This window comes from Fundulus heteroclitus, chromosome 2 (assembly GCF_011125445.2).
Source record: "Fundulus heteroclitus isolate FHET01 chromosome 2, MU-UCD_Fhet_4.1, whole genome shotgun sequence".
Taxonomy (NCBI): Eukaryota; Metazoa; Chordata; class Actinopteri; order Cyprinodontiformes; family Fundulidae; genus Fundulus; species Fundulus heteroclitus.
Genome location: NC_046362.1, coordinates 27,714,802 through 27,732,899, shown reverse-complemented (window position 1 = coordinate 27,732,899; position 18,098 = coordinate 27,714,802). Strand labels below are relative to the sequence as shown.

Sequence of the window (18,098 nt, the reverse complement as noted above, 5' to 3'; positions counted from 1 at the left end):
CTGGGGCTCTGCTGAGTGTCTTCAATGCGCTGCAATCTGTTCAGACCACGAGAGTCTGAATAACTTTATCAGTCCGGCGGGATAAGAACTTCATATTTGCAAATGATACGGCTCCATTACATTGAAAATGAAAACCTCAGTTTGACTATCAAGCTCTTGCTGAGACAGGGGATTTGTGTCTGACATTCAAACATGAAAAAGTAGACTTGCTATGCCAGACTGAGAGTAATTGTTGGTGAAAAAAGCAGCAAATTACACAGCTGGGTAGTATTTGGCCTACAGATTTCTTCTCCTTCTGCCGTTTTTTGTTTTTGGTCCAACATACAGGTTTGAAATGATCAAAGAAATATAGATTTCAGACAAAGATAGTCAGAGTAAACACAAAATGCCGTTTTGAAATGGTGGTTTAACTTATTAAAGGGGGAAGAAAAGCTACCCAAACCAACCTGGCCCTACATAAAAAAAAGTAATTTCACCACTTGTTCAGTCAGGAATTAACGTCACAATTTGACCTAATGGTCAGACCTGTAGAATCAGGAGATAACTTAAATGGACCCTGTCCTACAAGTTGAATGTGGGCTAAAATATCTCAAAATGTAACACATCCCGCCCTGATCTAAAGAAATTTAAGAAAATGTGAAAAACAAAGTAATTGACATTTATCTGGAGAAGACGCTGGGACTCCAATGCCTCAAAAGATATTGTTTCGATATAGTTATCAACTTTTTCCCTTAGTAAATGAACTGATGAACTTAAATCAGCATATTGTATTACTCTGGCAATCTTTGCCTGATAGCGAAATTAGTTTGAGGATCTGAAACATTATAGTGTGACAAAAAAAAAAAAAAGCAAAATCAGAAGAAACCTGTAACAGGGTAAATACTTTTTTTGTTTTTCCACAACACCATATTACTTTCATAAGAAAGTGAAGCTGTAGCTGTGGCCTCCTGCCCTGCAGCATTACTGCCTGAGGAATCTCCGGGGAGCACGAGGCTGCTTTGGTCCTAGTTTTGCTGGAGTACAAAATCCCTCCTTCTCTGTGTTATGTAGATAGAAAAAAAAAGGCAGATTTTCAGTATCATAACAAAGACAGCTACCTGGCTGGTGATATCCGAGGGCATGGGTGACGGCGGCTTAGAATGGGTGTTGGCATCCTGCGAGACGAAGCCAGAGTCGTGGGAGGAGACGCTGCTAAGCCGATGCGCTCCCGCTGAGGGCATCTGAAGCAAGCTGTTGGCACGATATCACAAACAGAGTGTGAATAATAAACAGTCTCATAATCAATATTGTCATGTTTTTATCCCCTTCATTTTTTTTACCCCCTGAAAGATGTTTTTTTTTTTGTTTTTGTTTTTGTTTTTTAAGGAGAGGATTTTGTGCAAAAAAACAGGACGAGCTAAATTAAAAAGAACTGATCGTAAAAGCTGCAAGCATGAACGTTGGCTAAATGATGGCATTCTTTTAATTTTGGAGCATCAAAGCGCATTAAAACATTATCCCATTATTTGATTTTTTTTCTCTCTCTCTCTCTCTCTCTCTCTCTCTGAAGATTAAGAGCTGGCTTTATGTGTTTTGTCTCCCGCTTTGTTATCCACGCAAAAAAAAAAGTTGCTTCCCTTTGTCACCCACACATTTAGACGCACGCTCGGCACCTACCCGCCGCTCTCCTCCTCCCCCACACCTACTCCCTCTCCCCGTCTCCCTACGGAACATATCCGCAGTTATCACTTCTCATTAATCTTCATTCTCTAGGATGGAGGCTTAAGGAGGAATGCCAAATTAAACATGGCAAATTGAATAATCATTATTTATTTAAAACAAGGGATCGTCTTCTATTCCTCTCCCCTTTGATAAATAATCCTGTTTTTTTTTTTTTTTTTTCCTGCAGAGACTTGGTAATGATTCGCCAGCTGACGGAATGTAACCATGAGACGGTTCAAAAATGAAAATGCTGATTAACTCATCACGGTGACGTGTGGCAGCGGCAACGACGCACTGTGCGGCAGAATAGCTTTCCGTCCTTGAGGTTTATGCTTTGGAAGCAGGACGAATGGACAAGAATCAGGATTTGAGTGACTTTAACAAGGGCAAGCTTGGGATGCAGAGAGGGATGGGTCGTGGCATCGCTATTGCCGGAGCTCCTGTGGGCAGTGTGGGGTTTAGGCCTTGAATAACAAATCATGGTCTTATAGAAATACTTCTTTCAAAGAGCAAGATGCCATTCTGCTTTGATTCACCTACGTAACGCTTGCGCTTGACTAATACAGCTATGTGTCAAAAAGCCTGCAACCATGTCTCCAGTCATTTCTTTGAATAGTCCTTTTTTCAGGGTAAAAAAAGGATGTCATAGACTCCATTTAATATGGTTTATTTCCATGGCCTTCTATCATATTCCTGCAGGAGCATCCGAGTTTTAACCGCCTAGCCGCTAACTTGAGGTGAAAATGAAGAATTTGTCCTCCTCCGTTATTCAATCCAACTTCCCAAAAGCCCCAGTACCTTAGGTATTAAAAACAGCCCCACAGCATGATCCTGCCACACTCAAGCCATATGTTGAGTCCTACAAACAATCCTCTCTTCAACGTGGCTAAATACAGCTTAATCCTTGTCTCTAGAATCATAACGCTGTGAACCAGAAGGTATTTGGGGTCTCCGTGTGTGCGGCTGCAAATTTCTGTGACACTGGGGTCCCAGCGGTTTCCACTTCAAGCCGGCCTGATCCTTAGAAAGCTAAAAAGTCGAAAAGCTTGTGGCCGACATGCAACTTACAGCATAGACACTTTAGCACCAACGAACGCTGGAAACTGTCAAGCATGGTGGTGGCGGCATCATGCTGTGCTGCCAGTGAGATTAAATGTTTAGGTCAGTAGCAGGGCTCTGCAGAACCTTGGTAAGATAAGATAAGATAAGATAAGATAAGATAGTCTTTATTGATCTCAGTGGAAAATTCAACTCGTCACATCGGCTCATACAAGAAGGTGCAAGTAGGGAAGGTTCATTCATTATTACAGTGAATCTTCATATATACAATGGATCAAAAAGAATACTAAAAAATACAAAAAAGGAAGCAAGGTGAGGAGGCAATCCAGTGAATTCATCCAGGTGCGTTGGACCAGGGACATGTCTAAAAATTGGAAGACACCGTCACTAAAGGTCTGGAGTCTAAAACACATTAGCCAGACAGTTTAAAATGCTATTTAGTTTAAACTGGGACTTAGTGTAGTACTATAGCAGGACAAGCATCCAAAATGCACATCAGATCTGGAGATGGAATGGATAAACCAGGCTAACGTTTCCCTGCTACATAACTCAAGTGCACCTGAGCCCCAACTTCAAGTGGACTTTCACGGTTCTGATAAGAAGACGGTTTAAGCGTCCAGCTGGAATTCTATTAAGATCTAATACATGGGTCCAAAAAAAATATGCTTCCTCTGAAGCATGCTGGTGGACATTTACCCACATTTTAGCAAGCCTGTTGCTTAGCACGGCACACTATTAACAAAAATCCTGCAATAGTGATATTGTTAGTAAATATTGCAATAACTATCAGCTGGCTATGAGGGACTGGTAACCTGTCCAGGGTGTTAAAATGATGTTATTGTAAATAATGAGCGCATGCAAATGTATGGCTCAAACTAATCCTTTTTAGTGATCTGTTATAGGGAGCTGTGTTGGCTGTTTCCCAGTAAAACCTGGTCAATATTAGGCAACATGTCAATGTTTTAGCTGCCCAATGTGAAGCCAAACAGAATTTTATCAAAACATTTACCGCCAAAGAAAGATTAATGCAGCTTTTTAGCTGCAAAAGCGCCTTTCTTTTTCTTTACCTCTAAAACACGGGAGCTGTGTATTTTCATATTTATGAGAGAGTAAATACAGAAAACACTAAAAATAGGGTGCCGGGTTAATTGCCTCAAACATCAGCAAAGTTCTGAAAGGAACTTTAACACCAAAGAGAGGTAATTTCCCTTCAACTACGCTGTTACAAGGGGTTCTGTTTGAAGACAGACTTTTGCCTCGACCCCAAAACTGCACATTTTATAAATAACCTGTCAAAGCGGCATCTTTCGCCTGAAAAAAAATAAATAAATAAAAAAAAACTGCGGGTTTTGGTTCCTGTGTAAGCTGGTGCCTTTCAGCCTGTGATGTTTGACAGCTTTCGACGTAATCTGGCTGTAAGAAGCTTGAAAATGACAAATCTGCCTGGAGCAAGGCGCCGAGGCGCTCGTAAGATGCCACAGGTACAGCATGTTGACTGTCACAGGTAGTCAGGTTCCTCGTGAGGACGGCACATCAAATTCATATTAATACACACGTCTCGGAAAGTTTTGATATGAGGAGGTGGATTGATGTTAAAAATCGGGCCTGCGTGTTTTTCTTCAGAACGGCGCCGCCGTCAATATTATCCGTCATTAGCAACGTAGCCGCAAATAACATCAAAAAGACACGCAGGGGGTTCCAAGTGAAAGCAGAGTATTTTTTTTTTATCTATTTTTGGAAACGCCTGAAGAGGATTTTCATTGCAGCGAACCGAGAGGACCTGTGCGAGTTTTTAGGACGTACCTGCACATGCTGCTCTTCCTGGAGCTGGTGCTGCTCGGCGAGGAAGGAGGGGTCTGGTAGGACCAGCTGTAGTCGGAGCCTTTCAGGTCCCGAATTACCTGCGGAAATCCATCAAAGGAACGGTGAGCGCAAATGTGACATTTAAAAGTAAGCGATCAGTACACAAGATTGTTTTCTTGATGTTAATTGATGCAGAGTGAGAATGTTTCATTTTAGGATAATCATTAAACATGGGCCGATACGCAGACGTTAATTGGGAAAGTACTAAAGCATCCGGACAGCATCCGTTTAAGTTCTAGAGGAGCTGTTTACCTTACCTAAGTACAATACCTCCTCCTTATTGCCAGCTCTGGTTTCAGATGCGTAAAACACCTTAAAATCAATGTATCTCTTCTCACAGTAGCAAAAAGAATTCCCCCTATACTGGGCACTCTTCTCTTTAATTCACCAGAAAGGTTCAGACCAACAGGTGGCCCGTTTTCAGTTTTCTGACAGCCACCACCCGATTTCTGTTTTAAATGTCTCAGTATTTCAAATGGTTAATTATCCAATACCCTCTAACAACATTTATCAGGCCCACAGCATTGCAGATCCTCCTCCTAACTTAAGGCACTGCCTCAGATGTCCGTCCTTTGTTTCATCTCTGATCCAGTGTAGCTCGCTGACAAAAAGCTCAATCTTAAACCCTTTCACAAAACACTTCAAAGCAGGATTAGGACACCTTTTTATGTACTATTTATATATATATATATATATATATTTTTTTTTTTTTTGGAGGGATCACGGCGTGGGATCAAAGTCAACCCACTGCTGTTATACCCCTGACTTACCAAGCGAGGCAGTCATAAAGCTGTGTCAACTGACTTGCGAAAGGGTGCGTCGGCATTGCAAGCTGAAGTGTGTGTTTTAGCGTTTACAGAGTGTGGCCTGAGATTTAAGACGAAAACACAGAGACAACCCCTATGTGGTGTGTATGTTTCACATACCATTTGTTACCATAAATACAAATTAGGTGAGTGGAGCCTAAGTGCGCGAAGAGCGAATAGATGACTGGACTTCAGGTGAGTATAAGTTCTTCAGTGGCAGTTGCTTTGAAATAGCAAAAAAAAGAAAAGAAAAAAACGGAAAAGGTGCCAATCCCTACGTAATGTTTTTTTTTTTTATTTAACATTTCGTGGGTTTTTAGACATTGACCTTACATGTAATGTTCCAAATTAACCGCGCAGAGCTCCAATCTGCTTCGATCCCGCGACGTCAGCTTCGTTTGTTGAAAGCAAACATATGCTCACATCACCGGCTTCATTGTGGCATATTAATTACCAGGAGCAGCTCAGAGAGCGGCTTGTTTGTGGTGTTATAATGGAACCAATTTGATGATTTCTTTTGTATTTTTATTCTTATTTTTTTCTCAATTTCTTTTTGATCCACTGTATATAGGAAGATACACTGTATATAACTGATGCACCTTTTCCTACTTTTGGCACCTTCTCCTGACTATTGACTGACTATTGAGCTGATGTGACAAGTGAATTTCTCCAATGTGAATTTCTTCAATGTGAATTTCTCCAATGTGAGATCAATAAAGACTATCTTATCTTATCTCTTATATGTGCTTTAGTCCCAGACGAACATAACACACAGTTCCGGTTAAAGTCCCAAATGCATTTAGCCAACTCCACATACAGATTTACATTAGTGATGGTAAGTAAAGAAAAAAAAAACACATTTTCTTGACCCCCAAATAAAAATGTAAGGCATTAACATTAACTGCAGTTCTCTAGCAGTCAGCCTCGGAAATCTCTTTTACCTCCCTCACCCTCCTGTTCGCTGTGCAAAGTGGCCAGATAAATCACGGTCTTCATATAGCCTAGGGGCCAGTGGTTAAGAGACTCGGGCCTCTGTGTTAGATGATTTATCACGCGGGGAAACAGAAAGTAAAGCCTGATCAACTTTGAAAACATTAAATCCACTCAAATAATATTAGGAAATTAAAACAGCCAAACCAGGGTTGTCGATGTGGACGAAGCAGGTTGTAAATGTATTAGCATTTATTTAAACAGACTGGAAACCGCTTTTCCGACCTATTTAACTAGAAATTTCAACGTGACCAGAAGAACCTGAGCATCTGGCCTAAAGTGAGTTGTACATTAATACACTTGGCAGTGGGAACCAGGAGTAGCTGTGCCCTGTTACCTGCTCACTGGCGGGTGGCAGCTTGTGCGGGTCTTCGGTCAGCATGGTGAGGTCATCAACAATGGCTTGTAAGTGGGTTATCTCTCCCAGCATGGCAAGTTCCACATTCTGCACAGAGAACACAATAGATCCAATCAAAGCTCTGAGAAGCAGGAGAAAGGCTCAAACAGAGTTTACCCTCGGTAGCCCGGGGGTTGTAAAGCGCAGGCGCTGCTCACCACCACCGGCTGAAGGAAGTTGATGAACGTGCAGAAGCGTCCCCTCTCCTCCAGGAGCGCCCTCCGCACCGCCTGCTTCTCCGTCTCCTCCATCAGCAGATACAGGTCGTTGACGTCCTGCATGGCGCTGTCCAGCTGGGGGCGCAGGTTCCCCCGGCCTGCGTGAGGTTTGGAGAACCGCGGGAGGGAGACGGAGTTGAATAAACAAAAAGGAAAGGAAATGTGAAAGGGGGGGGGGGGTGGGGGCGATAATCAAAGCAGCGGGGTAAAGTGTCAAGGAGAGGGCAAAGAAGAAAAAAATTAGAGATGATTAGGACAAATAATGATGAGCTGCTGCTGTGGACTAGAGGTTAATGCACTGACAGACTTCACACTTAAACGCTTCATGCACATGGGAGGCATCTGAAAGAAGTCATCTAACAAGGACGATGCGCAGATGCTAAAAGAGGATGAGACTGTACACAATGTTCAGAGACACATACCACAGCCACAGAAAGAATGAACATGATAAATGAGATGCCGGATTCCTTTTTAGTTGAGTCTTAAAAAATAAGCTACACTGGTAAATCCTAATTGGTATTTTGGTAGGTTTGAAGCAATTAAAATAAATGTTACGGACATAACTCTGGGTATATTTAACGACAAATAGCGCAAATTAAAGAATTTTTTTTTTCCTTTTTTATGCTGACCGCAAAGCGCAGGCCACAAGTTAATCATCCGGCGCATACTTATTTATTAACACGCTAATTAAGCGGAGAGCCCGGTGAAAATGGGGCTGCTTGTGTTTTCACGGGTCCTTAAAAACAATTTTCAGGCCGCCGCCATCACCGTAGAGTTAAATGTCAAGGTATGATGCAGAAGCAATCATCAGAGGAATGACTTATTGGCCATTTTTTAAAACAACACTTTCTCACTTTATGAAAAGGGTTCGGGGGAAAAATGATTATCACACTTTTCTTACATTTTCAGATCAATTAAAGGCTCCTAGAGGCTAACAACTGTGAAACACTGACTTATTCTTTATTCTACCTTTTGGGTTTGTCATTATAGGTCATGCCATTTTACTGTAAGTAATAAAAAGGTCAGTTACTGATAATTACATCAAATTTTTGCCTGCTTTTTTCCAGAACTTTTATGTTGTAGGAGTGTACATTCATAGATCAAAATCTGTAATTAGCGCATTTATTGCAAGGGTAAAGCTGTATGTGTTTTATTATAGAAGCAAAACCCCACACTGAAAAATGTCAAGAAATTAATATTTATTAAAATCACTAGGGCAACAATTAGTGATACCTCGAACGCTGAGAAAATAAATGTGACTGAAGCCCATCTGAATGGATCGTTTTTTTTTTTTTTTTTTTTTTTTTTTTATTAATCAAGAGTGTCTCTGAACTTTTAATTAATAAACCCAGAGTTCCTTCTTAAAGGATTAAAACAACTGGAACAGCAACAAAGCTGGATGAGGAACAACGTTCGTCTTCGCCCAAACACGAGGTGAGAAGGATCATAAGAGAGGCAAAAAATAAAAAACAAAAAGCTAAAGAAACTCCAAATCTCACTGTATGCTAACTTTAGCAACACATAGCCTCCTTGGGGTCGTCGAGTCTCAACACCAAGGGTTCAACACGATTTACATGCCAGCCATTTATTGAAGAGGCATGCCAGGGAAAGGCATTTTCTGTTTTTTCCACTACAAATTTAAATATGTGGAGTTATGCTAAACTCCACTGGGACTGCATGACGGTAGAAATCCAATCAGGTGACAACCACGTCCAGTGGGACTGGTGTAAAACTATTAATCTGTGGAAAAGTGTCTCACGGTGGTTCTGTGATGCTGTGGGTCTGTTTCTCTAACAGCCCTGAAGACCTGGTCAAAATGCATGGCTTGCCAAACCAAATGAAACACGAGGACGCTTTAAATAATCTGGTTGGCAAGATCAGCAAACTGAAAATGGGTCATCGTTGAGTAAAAAGGTTTACCAGACTGAAACATAAACCTTCGTTTTTGGCTAACTCAGTACACAGGCCTGGATCTTTCAGAAGACCTGTGGGCTGTGCTGAAGAGAACAGAACATGAGAGAGGACCCAGAGCTCTGGGCAATCTAGAAGTACTATTCCAAGAATGCCTCTTTGCTAAAAAAAATAAATAAAAAATAAAATTTTCTACATTTATCAGTGTGAGATTATGCCACAGCACAAAAATACTAATCATAGCTTGTTGCACAACTTTAGTTAATGAGCCAAAATATGGAGCTCCTAACTTTTGCCGGCCAATCCCTCCAACAAAGATTAGTTACTTGCATGCATTTTTTATAGGCTTCTCAATTTATATATTTCCATAGTAGCAATATTAACTATAAATAAGGTTTAGCTTTAACAGTTTTTGCAAATCTTTAGTCCTATTGTAGAAAAAAATGCCAATAAACCACTTTAACATATCTTGAACACTATAGATAAAGCAGTAGTCATGAGTCGGCAGGCATTGTTTGGCGCATAGCTGGAAGAAAGCAGCAACTCCGTTTATAACCCAGCGCTGCAATTTTTACACTTAAGTTCTTGCATGGATAAAATTAACATATCAATGTGTGCAGATTTCTAAGTCTAAAGTGCTTGTAGGTGGATTATCTACTTTTGAACAGAGAGCAGTCTTTTCCTTTTTGCTTAGCTCAGTCAAATGACATCTGGCAACCAGGAACTCCGCTATTGAGCTGACAGGAGAGTCAATCTTGCCTTGCAAATTTCATCCAACGTTTTCATGCAAGCACATTCCTTAAGCGTATCACACTCTTTCATCGTTCAGCTAAAAGTGCTAAGACAGCTCAGTTTTTGTTTTTTCTTTCCTTCTTTCTGACGGCACGTTGATACAAAGATGGTTTTGATGCTTGAATGAGAGTTTCGCACACGGGGCAAACGGTGCAGCAGACATACCTAGAAGCTCTACAGCCAGGGGAGAAAAGCCAGAAAGAAACAGAGGAGGGTTGCAGTATCAGGCAGGGATGGAGAGACAGAAGAACAGGCAGCGTTAGGTGCATCAAAATGCAGCATATTGCATGTTCATGACTAGCCTCTACTGCTGGTATTTGAAGAATTTAAGGTTGTTTCGGACCAGCAGTAGGGGCTAACAAAAGCAGAGCAGGAGGAAGGAGATATTTACTTTGGTTCCTAAAGCTGCAGAGGAGTGTCTGAGACCGTGCTGTACATTCTGATTTGACGGAGCATTAATGTCTCACTCTGCGCTGTAGAGGGTGCTAGTTCACTGTAGTACACATTTCAAAGAGTTGATGACTAAGCACGCTTTGCGAGGTTTCCTTACCTTTTCTCGCTTTTTTCTGGAGCTTAATAGTATCTAACGACTTTCTTTTAATTTCCTGACGGGCCCTCTTGTATTCTGTGAAGAGAAAGTGGGAAGGAAAAAAAAAAAAAGGTGCATAAGATTTCCGACTCACACCGAGACACCGAGCAGGAGCGGAGCCCTGGACTTTCTTGCTGTTGTACCTTTGGTGTGGTCTTTGTCCAGCTGGTTAGCCGTCTTCTTCCATTCTTCTATCCTGTCCTGGAGTGGTGTGACCAGGCCTTCCATGAGAACACTACAGGAACAAGGAGGGACAAAAAGAGACAGCAAAGTCCAAGGGTGAAGTTTTGAAAAGCATGGATTGTCCCAGTTACAGTACATTCAAGTATAAAACCCCCAAAAATGGTTCCAGTGGTAGAAAAGAAGCCTCTTACTTGGTGAAATGTCGTAATTTTGTCTCAATGCTGCGGTGTCGCATGCACATTCTTGTCAAAGCAGAGCCGATTTCCCTGGTGGCACCTTGGAGAGACGACATAAAGGCAAATTGTTGCTGAATGTTCAAAAAGTTTATTTCCCAGAGAAAACAAAGATAAAACACAGAGCTCCAGGACCGAGCAAAGGCAAAAGCAAAATAACTGCTTAGCTGAATTGTTATCTAATTCGAACTTCAATTCTTTTCGTGGAACACCTGTATGATACATTAGTGGTAAGTTAGTGCGGTCAGATCTTCTTCTGGATATATATATTACAATTTTTTTTAACATAAGCATTTTAAGATCGATGATACACAACGTCTCTCAAACCTAAAATGTTCGTCACAAGCCGTGTATGAAGCACACTGAACATGTGGAGTTAAGTGTCTGGTCGGATGAGGTCACAATACTTCTATCTGGCATCCACATTAACGTGTGGAGAAAAAGAGGCTAACGTATGGTGGGAGCGGTGTGATGCTGTGGGAAAACCTTTCTTCAGTTCACAGTTAATAGGAAGATGGATGGGGCTAATTACAGGGCAGCACTGGGAGAAAACCAGCTTGGAGCTGCAAATTACTTGAGGCTGGGGTGGAGGGTCATCTGTCCTATCATACAGCCAGAGCTACTATGGAATGGCTTGGATCAGGCATGTTCAAGTGTTGGACCGGCCCAGTTGGGTCCAGACCGAGTCTGTGTCCAGTTCAGAATCTGTTTACCAAAGTCATTTATCAAATCAAGCATGAACTATTCTGCACAGAAGCAAAGAAGGATTTAAAAAAAATAAATCAGTCTCCTGAAGACCTGCAGAATTAATTTCGCCAAAAGATCGTTGTACAAACTATTGACTCAGGGAAATTAAATATAAATGCATGCCACGGTTTCCAGGGTTTTCATTAATAAAACAAATGTAAAAAAAAAAAGAAAAGAAAAAAAAAGGGAAAAAAATGGCTAGTCATTTTCCTTCCACTTCACAACATTGCACTACCTTATATGGGTCACACAAAATACCAAATAAAAAATACATCAATGTTTGTGGTATAACAGGACAAAATGTGAAAAGGCCAAAGGGTACAAACGCCTTTGCTAGGAACTGTAAATGGCAAATTAGCAGAGCTGCGGTGACTGATATTAGTTGGTAGGGCCCCAAATCAAATCCTGTTTAAGGCCCCTAACAGCCTTGGAGCAGCTCTGAACCTGGACGGTGAACTTGTAAAAGGTTACGATCCTCCTCCAGTGACGCATTTCCAACTGCAGCCACAAGATGGGCACCGTCTGAGTGGATGCGTACAGCCTATAAATGTCACACGTGTTTGGGTGAAGCAAAATGAGGCCCGGTACCTGGGACCCACAGCCATGCTCTCCTTCTTTCCTTCCTGTCAAAGCACCCCTTTTCCACCTGGAGCTTCAGATCTCTGCGCAGACACTGGAGTCTCAATAACAGCTTGTGTAAAATGGATACTTTTGTACTTGGGCTCCTTGTAGAAGTGTAATTAAATGGGGTCTTAAGCTGCTAAAGCTGTGGCTGGCCCACTATCCCTATGATAGTTCAGAGGCTGGTGTAATATAAGGTAGCACTGATCCTGTTGTAATCTGGACCACATAGGGCTAATCTGAAGGTCTACGAGCAACACTCAAACAGAGCAACGGGACATCTCCCAGGCCTCCGAGGGGCGGGGATTCATAAAGACCGACACTGTTGCATGCATCTTCATGAATGACTTTCACAAGGGCAGAGGTTTTGGATGCAGACAGGTGCTGTGATTTACCAACCCCCACCCTTTCCGAAGTTCTCAACCCTTCTATCCTGGAGGAAAAAGGAGGCAACCCTGTAAGGGGATATCCCTCTATTCTTCCACGTCTGCTCTGCCTTTCCTGTTCTCCCAGCTTGCTGAGCAACATTCAAACAGGGCGGGCAGTGAGAAGCGGAGGCCAACACTAACCTTCACTATAAAACACGAAAGAGAAACGAGTTATGCATGGAGCAGAACGTGGCAAACATGGCTGATGGCGTCCAGAGATTTTTCTACCCTTCTTCCCCGATTTCACTAAATCATTTGATGTTGAGCTTCAAAATAAACGGCATTTCCTGCTGCGGTATTGCTTTACAAGGTATCAGACCGTTTCACTGGAGACTGCAAGCGACAGATGTGCTCCCTGTCTTAAGGAGACGTTTGTACAAATGCCTGTAAAACAACCTGAGAGTGCTTGAGCGGTGCTCTAGGGAGAAAAGGGGTGGGTGGGTGCGTTGGGCTTTTTCCAGGTGACTTAGCTAGAGGGCTGGGTTAGAGGTGAAAGGTCCCTTTAGCAGGAAGTGATTGAAGTCACAAAGCCAATGCACCCAGCTCTGCCGGGAGGAAGAAAAAAAAAATACACACTCAAGTACAAGTCAATTTAAGAAATTTTTAAAACATGCTTATAAAATAACGCATTTTCTTAGAAAAATATACATCAGTTAATGCTTTTCTCTCCCTAAACTGTTATTTTGGATCTTTTAAGGTTAAGAGTTCTTCAAACGCGTGTCCATGAACAGTCTAGAATCATTTGACCTAAAATGTTTTTTGTCTATGAAATACAACATAATTAGGATATTAATTCTCTAAACCTTCCCAAGAAATAGTTGTTGAGTTTGTTGCTGCTTTCTCAGTTATACTGGCAAAGGTTGGAGGCTGTATCAGTCCCCCTGATCAGTCGATTGTCAGCCTGCCGGGATAATTTTAAAACAACTATGAGGCCTACAGCATGAAGGAAAGTCAGCAGTTTGGAAAGTCATGGCACTGAAACTAAGACCTCGGTCCCCGTGGAAGCAGATCGGATGCATCCACAAAGGTATTCTGTCGTTTAGGCCGTGCGTCCACACGGATGCGGCGTTTTGAGAAACGACTGTTTTTGAAACCGGGTCCCAGAGAGGAGACATTTCAAAATGCTGCTTTCATTTTACCGTGTGTACACGTGAGCCGCAAAGCTTCGCCTCTCCATAACCCACCTGCACTTGATTCTCACAAATAACAACAAAGATGGCGCCGTCCAGTGGTGCGACTTCGTTAAGGCTCTTAGTAGCTCCCTCGGACTCTTTATAACGAGCCCGCTCAACACAGCGTGCCCCCTGTGTCTGATCCTCCGCCATGCTGCTGGGCTTACTTCACATGAGTTGTCTGTGCATGCCTGCCATTTTTTGCATGATTCTGTGGCAGTGTCACAGCGCCACCAATGGGCCAGGCAAACCTACTGCAGACTTTTCAGTTGTGCTGCGTCCTCTGGTGTGGACGCACATTTTTACTTAATTCTTTATGAAAATTTACCGTGTTCATCTCCGTGTAGACAAGGGCCAAAGGAGCACCTCCTATCGTTCTAAGTAGAGTTGGCGTCGTAAGGTCTTAAGCACCAGAGTACATACTAGCTAACCAGGAAAGCAGGAGAAACACGCAGAGAGAATCTGGGCTTTTATGTCTTTAGTAGATCTTGCCAATGTTACTGTCGGCTGGAGAAAGAGAGAGCCCACTCTCTCCTGTCCCATCCACACCTGCCAATTTCCCTCCTGCCTCTTCCTGTCCTTCTTCCCCATCCAGAAAAGGGGGACTCAGCTGACAGCTACATCCTGGGGAGTTTCAGAGGCTTCCTGGCCATGTCCAAGAGAGCCCGTCTGGCCTCTGGCCTCAGCCGGATGAGCTGGGATGCAGCGATTCACTCCCACAGCAGCCTGCAGCGCTACATGGAATTCTGGCACACGCGCACAAACAAGGAAGAAGGCTTAGCCTCACTAAAAATACTTTCTATGCCGGATAATGAAAAATGTCCTTCGTTTGCCCTTTTGTTTTTCTTGAAGACGAAAGACTTCCTCTTGAAGTTTAATGATTTTTGTTCATCTCCCTACTACCTTGGTGAGTTTAGGCCACGTCACTAAACTTTGTAGTAGCTTGGGGGCCAGCTAAAAAAAAAAAAAAATTGTGTGCAAGGACTGCAAAAGTGATTATTAAGCCAAATAGGACCCTTAGGGCTTGAGAGGGAGCTATTCGGAGACACCCACATGTGCATGGATGAAGGAAAACACAGACATGCATTGAGGAGAGCTGTTATGCAACCCAGTCATATATCTTGGGACCTGAAGTTTGCAAAAACCAAGATCTACTGAAAGTTCGACAATATGCTGTCACAAAAATATAACGTGACATGAAATCAGTTCTGTATGAAAGAATGTAATTTACTTTGATTAAGTATCTGCGCTGCTTTAACTCTCTGACGTTTTGCCACATTACACATTTTAATGTATTTTATTCGAATTCTTTGCGACAGACCGAGCCAAAGACATGAATTGTGAAGTGGAAGGGAAAGGAAACATGATGTTCAGTTGGGTTTTTTTTCTCCACAAATACCAGTTTATAAAACTGTGGCCTGCATTTGCATTTGTCCTCACTGAGGCAATAATGGTAAAACCACCTGGTGCTGAAATTGCAGCTGCAGATCTTGAGACATGTCTTCACCAGCTTTCCAAATATAGAGACTGAAATGTTTGCCGATACGTCTTTGCAAAACAACATCCTGAATCTGAACATTATTTTTGAAGTCTTGCCACAGATCCTTCGTTAGATTTAGGTCTGAACATTGATTAAGACATTCTAACCCATGGAGACGCTTTGATCCTAATCACTCCGCTGTAGCTCTAATTGCATGTTTGAGGTTGTCCTGCTTGAAGGTGAACCTCCCCTCCAGCCTAAAGTCCTTTGCAGCTACCGACAGGTTTCCTTCCATGATTACCACATTTTATAGCCCCATCAATATACCCCTCAGAAAGAGAAAGAGAAACACTGCAAAAAGGAAAGTAAAAATAGGTAAAAATTGTTATGAAATGAGTGTATTTCCCTTGATTTGAGGAGGTAAATAAGATGATCTACTAATAGAATAAGATTTTGCACTTAAAATAGGAACAACTCATCTCCATCAACTTATTTCAAGTGAATAGATCTATGTATCTTATTTCAGGGGTAAAAATACTAATTCCAATGGAAGACCATGTTAATTACCTGCTCAAATCTAGGACAATTACACTCATTTCAAGAATATTTTACTGACTTTTAGTTCCATTTTAGCAGTGAAGAAAAGCAACCCCAGAGCAGGAATGTGCCACCAGGCATGTTGGAAACTGCACATGGTTCATGGTATAGCTTTCTTCGTGTCATTCTTCTATAAGAGATAGATTTGTAGCGTGCACAACTAACAGTTGTCCTGTCCACACATTCTCCCACCTGAGCTGTGGATTTCTACAGCTTCTCCAGAGTCGCTACATTACTGCTTCTTTGGCTGGCCTGGTAGTTAGACAGCCATGTCTTGCTGGGTTTGCAGGTGAGCCCTGTGAGATGTTCAAAGCTTGGCAAATTGCTTTACAACTCAACCCTGATTTTAACTCAACAACATTATATCCAACTAGTCCGGTGTGTTCCTAGGTCTTCATGGTGCATTTTGTTCACTGATGTTCTCTAAAAACCTCTGAGGCCGACACAGAACTTAAGCGTTTGTACGGAGATTAAAAGAACAATTTTTAGTAACAAGATGACCTCTGATGGCAGTTTGATAGCTCGAACTTTTAACTGTATGATTCAGGGTTAAAGGGAATGAACACACATGCATGTCATTCATTTCATCTCTTTCCAATTCACAAATATCCACTGCTCTGTGTTAGTTTATCACAAAAGGTGTAGCGCGTATGAATACGTTTGCAAGCGTCAGTACGTCGAGTCGCTGGTGACAAAAAAAGTCAAGCCCAAACAGGTGGGATCCTGGTGGAACCATTTAAGCTCCGGTTTCCACAAACAGCACAACGTGTCCTCGGCCTTTATGTTAGCCGTCCTGCCCGGCGCTCTGGTTCTGATTAACTCCCCTGACTCCGTGTGCAAGGAGGAGCATTTTAATAGTCCTGCTTTATAGGGGGTAATACTACCAGGAGCTAAACTGCCACAGGCCTCGCTCCTTGATGTCTTTAACATGGGAGCTTAACAATCTCTCTCTCACTCGACATCTAAAGCCTAACGTTTAACTCGGGTTTCATTGGTGCCTAAGCTAACAGATTACTCTGTAGACAGACTTTGGTGTTTCTTGAAGTTTAAGGTCTTAATTCAGCTCTACTGAGTTGCTCCTTTCCCTGCTGACTTTGTTAATAACGAGTGTTCACAGAGACTCCACTAGAAAAAGGTACAGAAAATCCCATGGGTTAACATTTCTAGGAATATGAAGTCCCTTTTCATTTTGCTCAGCTTTCAAACAGACTCTGTTGAGCTAAGGAAATTCCATCCTCCACGGGACAACAGTTCTTTCCCACGTTAGCACCTCGGATTTAGGAGCCGACAGCGGCTGGCACAGACAGTTAAGCTCAGCGCCTTCACCCTCCCTCATTAAGGAAAGCGGAGTGCGAACTGGCAGCGACACACTGGAGGCCACTGATGGATGAAAAGGGCTGTGTGTACCGGAGGAGAGAGGAAGATGAAAGAGGGCGCATACTCCCAGTCGGAGGGTGAAGCTGACCGGTCAGGAAGCAACAGATGCAGGTGCCACCGGCGCTGCCGATACTCCCACACTGAGCGCAAGTTCAAGAAACTTAAAATCAGATAATCGAACATTTTTTTCTTAGTTTTCCAAAATTGGCCCAGAGTAAGCAAAAATTACACAATAAAAAGAGTTACTGTTTTCATTTTTGCGAAGATTCCCCGGTGATGCTTCGCAAACATGCAGCTGACTTAAAAAGAAAACCTTTACAGAGCATCATAAAACCACTTCATCAATAATTTGCTTCAAAGCGCAGCTGGGGTTTTAGTGCGTCTGCACAGTAGGGGTAGTTCAAGTCATAAATAAAACAGCCTGCACTGTTCCTGCTGGTCAGAGACCAATACCCTCTGATCTAAACTGGAATGAGTGGTGCATAAGACAGCCGCGTGTGGACATAGACTGCTGATGTCAGACATGGACAGCATGTGTCTTTTGATAAACTATTGAGTACTGATATAAAAGAAAAAGTGAGCGATGAAAAAAAAATTCAACCTAGAATTTGCTTTAATATTTGCTTAGCCTTAGATCATCATGTTGTCACATGCTTTTCGTTGGAACTGGACCGCAGTGTTTTTAATTGTTTTACATGAATAATGTGTTAGCAGACACAACACCCATGTCAAGATGAAGGTGTTTACAGTATATGCAGCATACTGTAGTACTCGTTAAGTACATTGGAGGCAGTTGGGCATTCACTGTCTTATCCAAGGACAACCCAACATGTGACATGGTGAAAGATCAAACCGCCAACTGTTCAAGATTATTTTGAAGTGTGTGTTTTTTCTTTAAGTTATCTACGGTCCTCTGGCCATTCTGTTTAAGGTC

General features: G+C 42.3%; 1 protein-coding gene across 4 annotated transcripts in view; it reads right to left on the bottom strand.

Moving 5' to 3' along the window:
* The window catches only part of mtss1la (MTSS I-BAR domain containing 2a), a 43,441-nt gene that overhangs the window by 4,869 nt on the left and 20,474 nt on the right, over window positions 1-18,098 (bottom strand). For 3 of the 4 annotated variants that reach the window (XM_012860334.3, XM_012860348.3, XM_012860353.3), the window contains exons 4-11: window positions 10,701-10,785; window positions 10,470-10,561; window positions 10,288-10,362; window positions 9,903-9,911; window positions 6,975-7,132; window positions 6,757-6,864; window positions 4,564-4,661; window positions 1,098-1,230 (exon numbers count right to left, since the gene is read on the bottom strand). In XM_012860334.3, the coding sequence (XP_012715788.2) occupies window positions 1,098-1,230; window positions 4,564-4,661; window positions 6,757-6,864; window positions 6,975-7,132; window positions 9,903-9,911; window positions 10,288-10,362; window positions 10,470-10,561; window positions 10,701-10,785 (758 nt within the window). The remainder of the gene's footprint in view (window positions 1-1,097; window positions 1,231-4,563; window positions 4,662-6,756; window positions 6,865-6,974; window positions 7,133-9,902; window positions 9,912-10,287; window positions 10,363-10,469; window positions 10,562-10,700; window positions 10,786-18,098) is intronic. The other variant, XM_012860342.3, reaches the window with a different exon arrangement.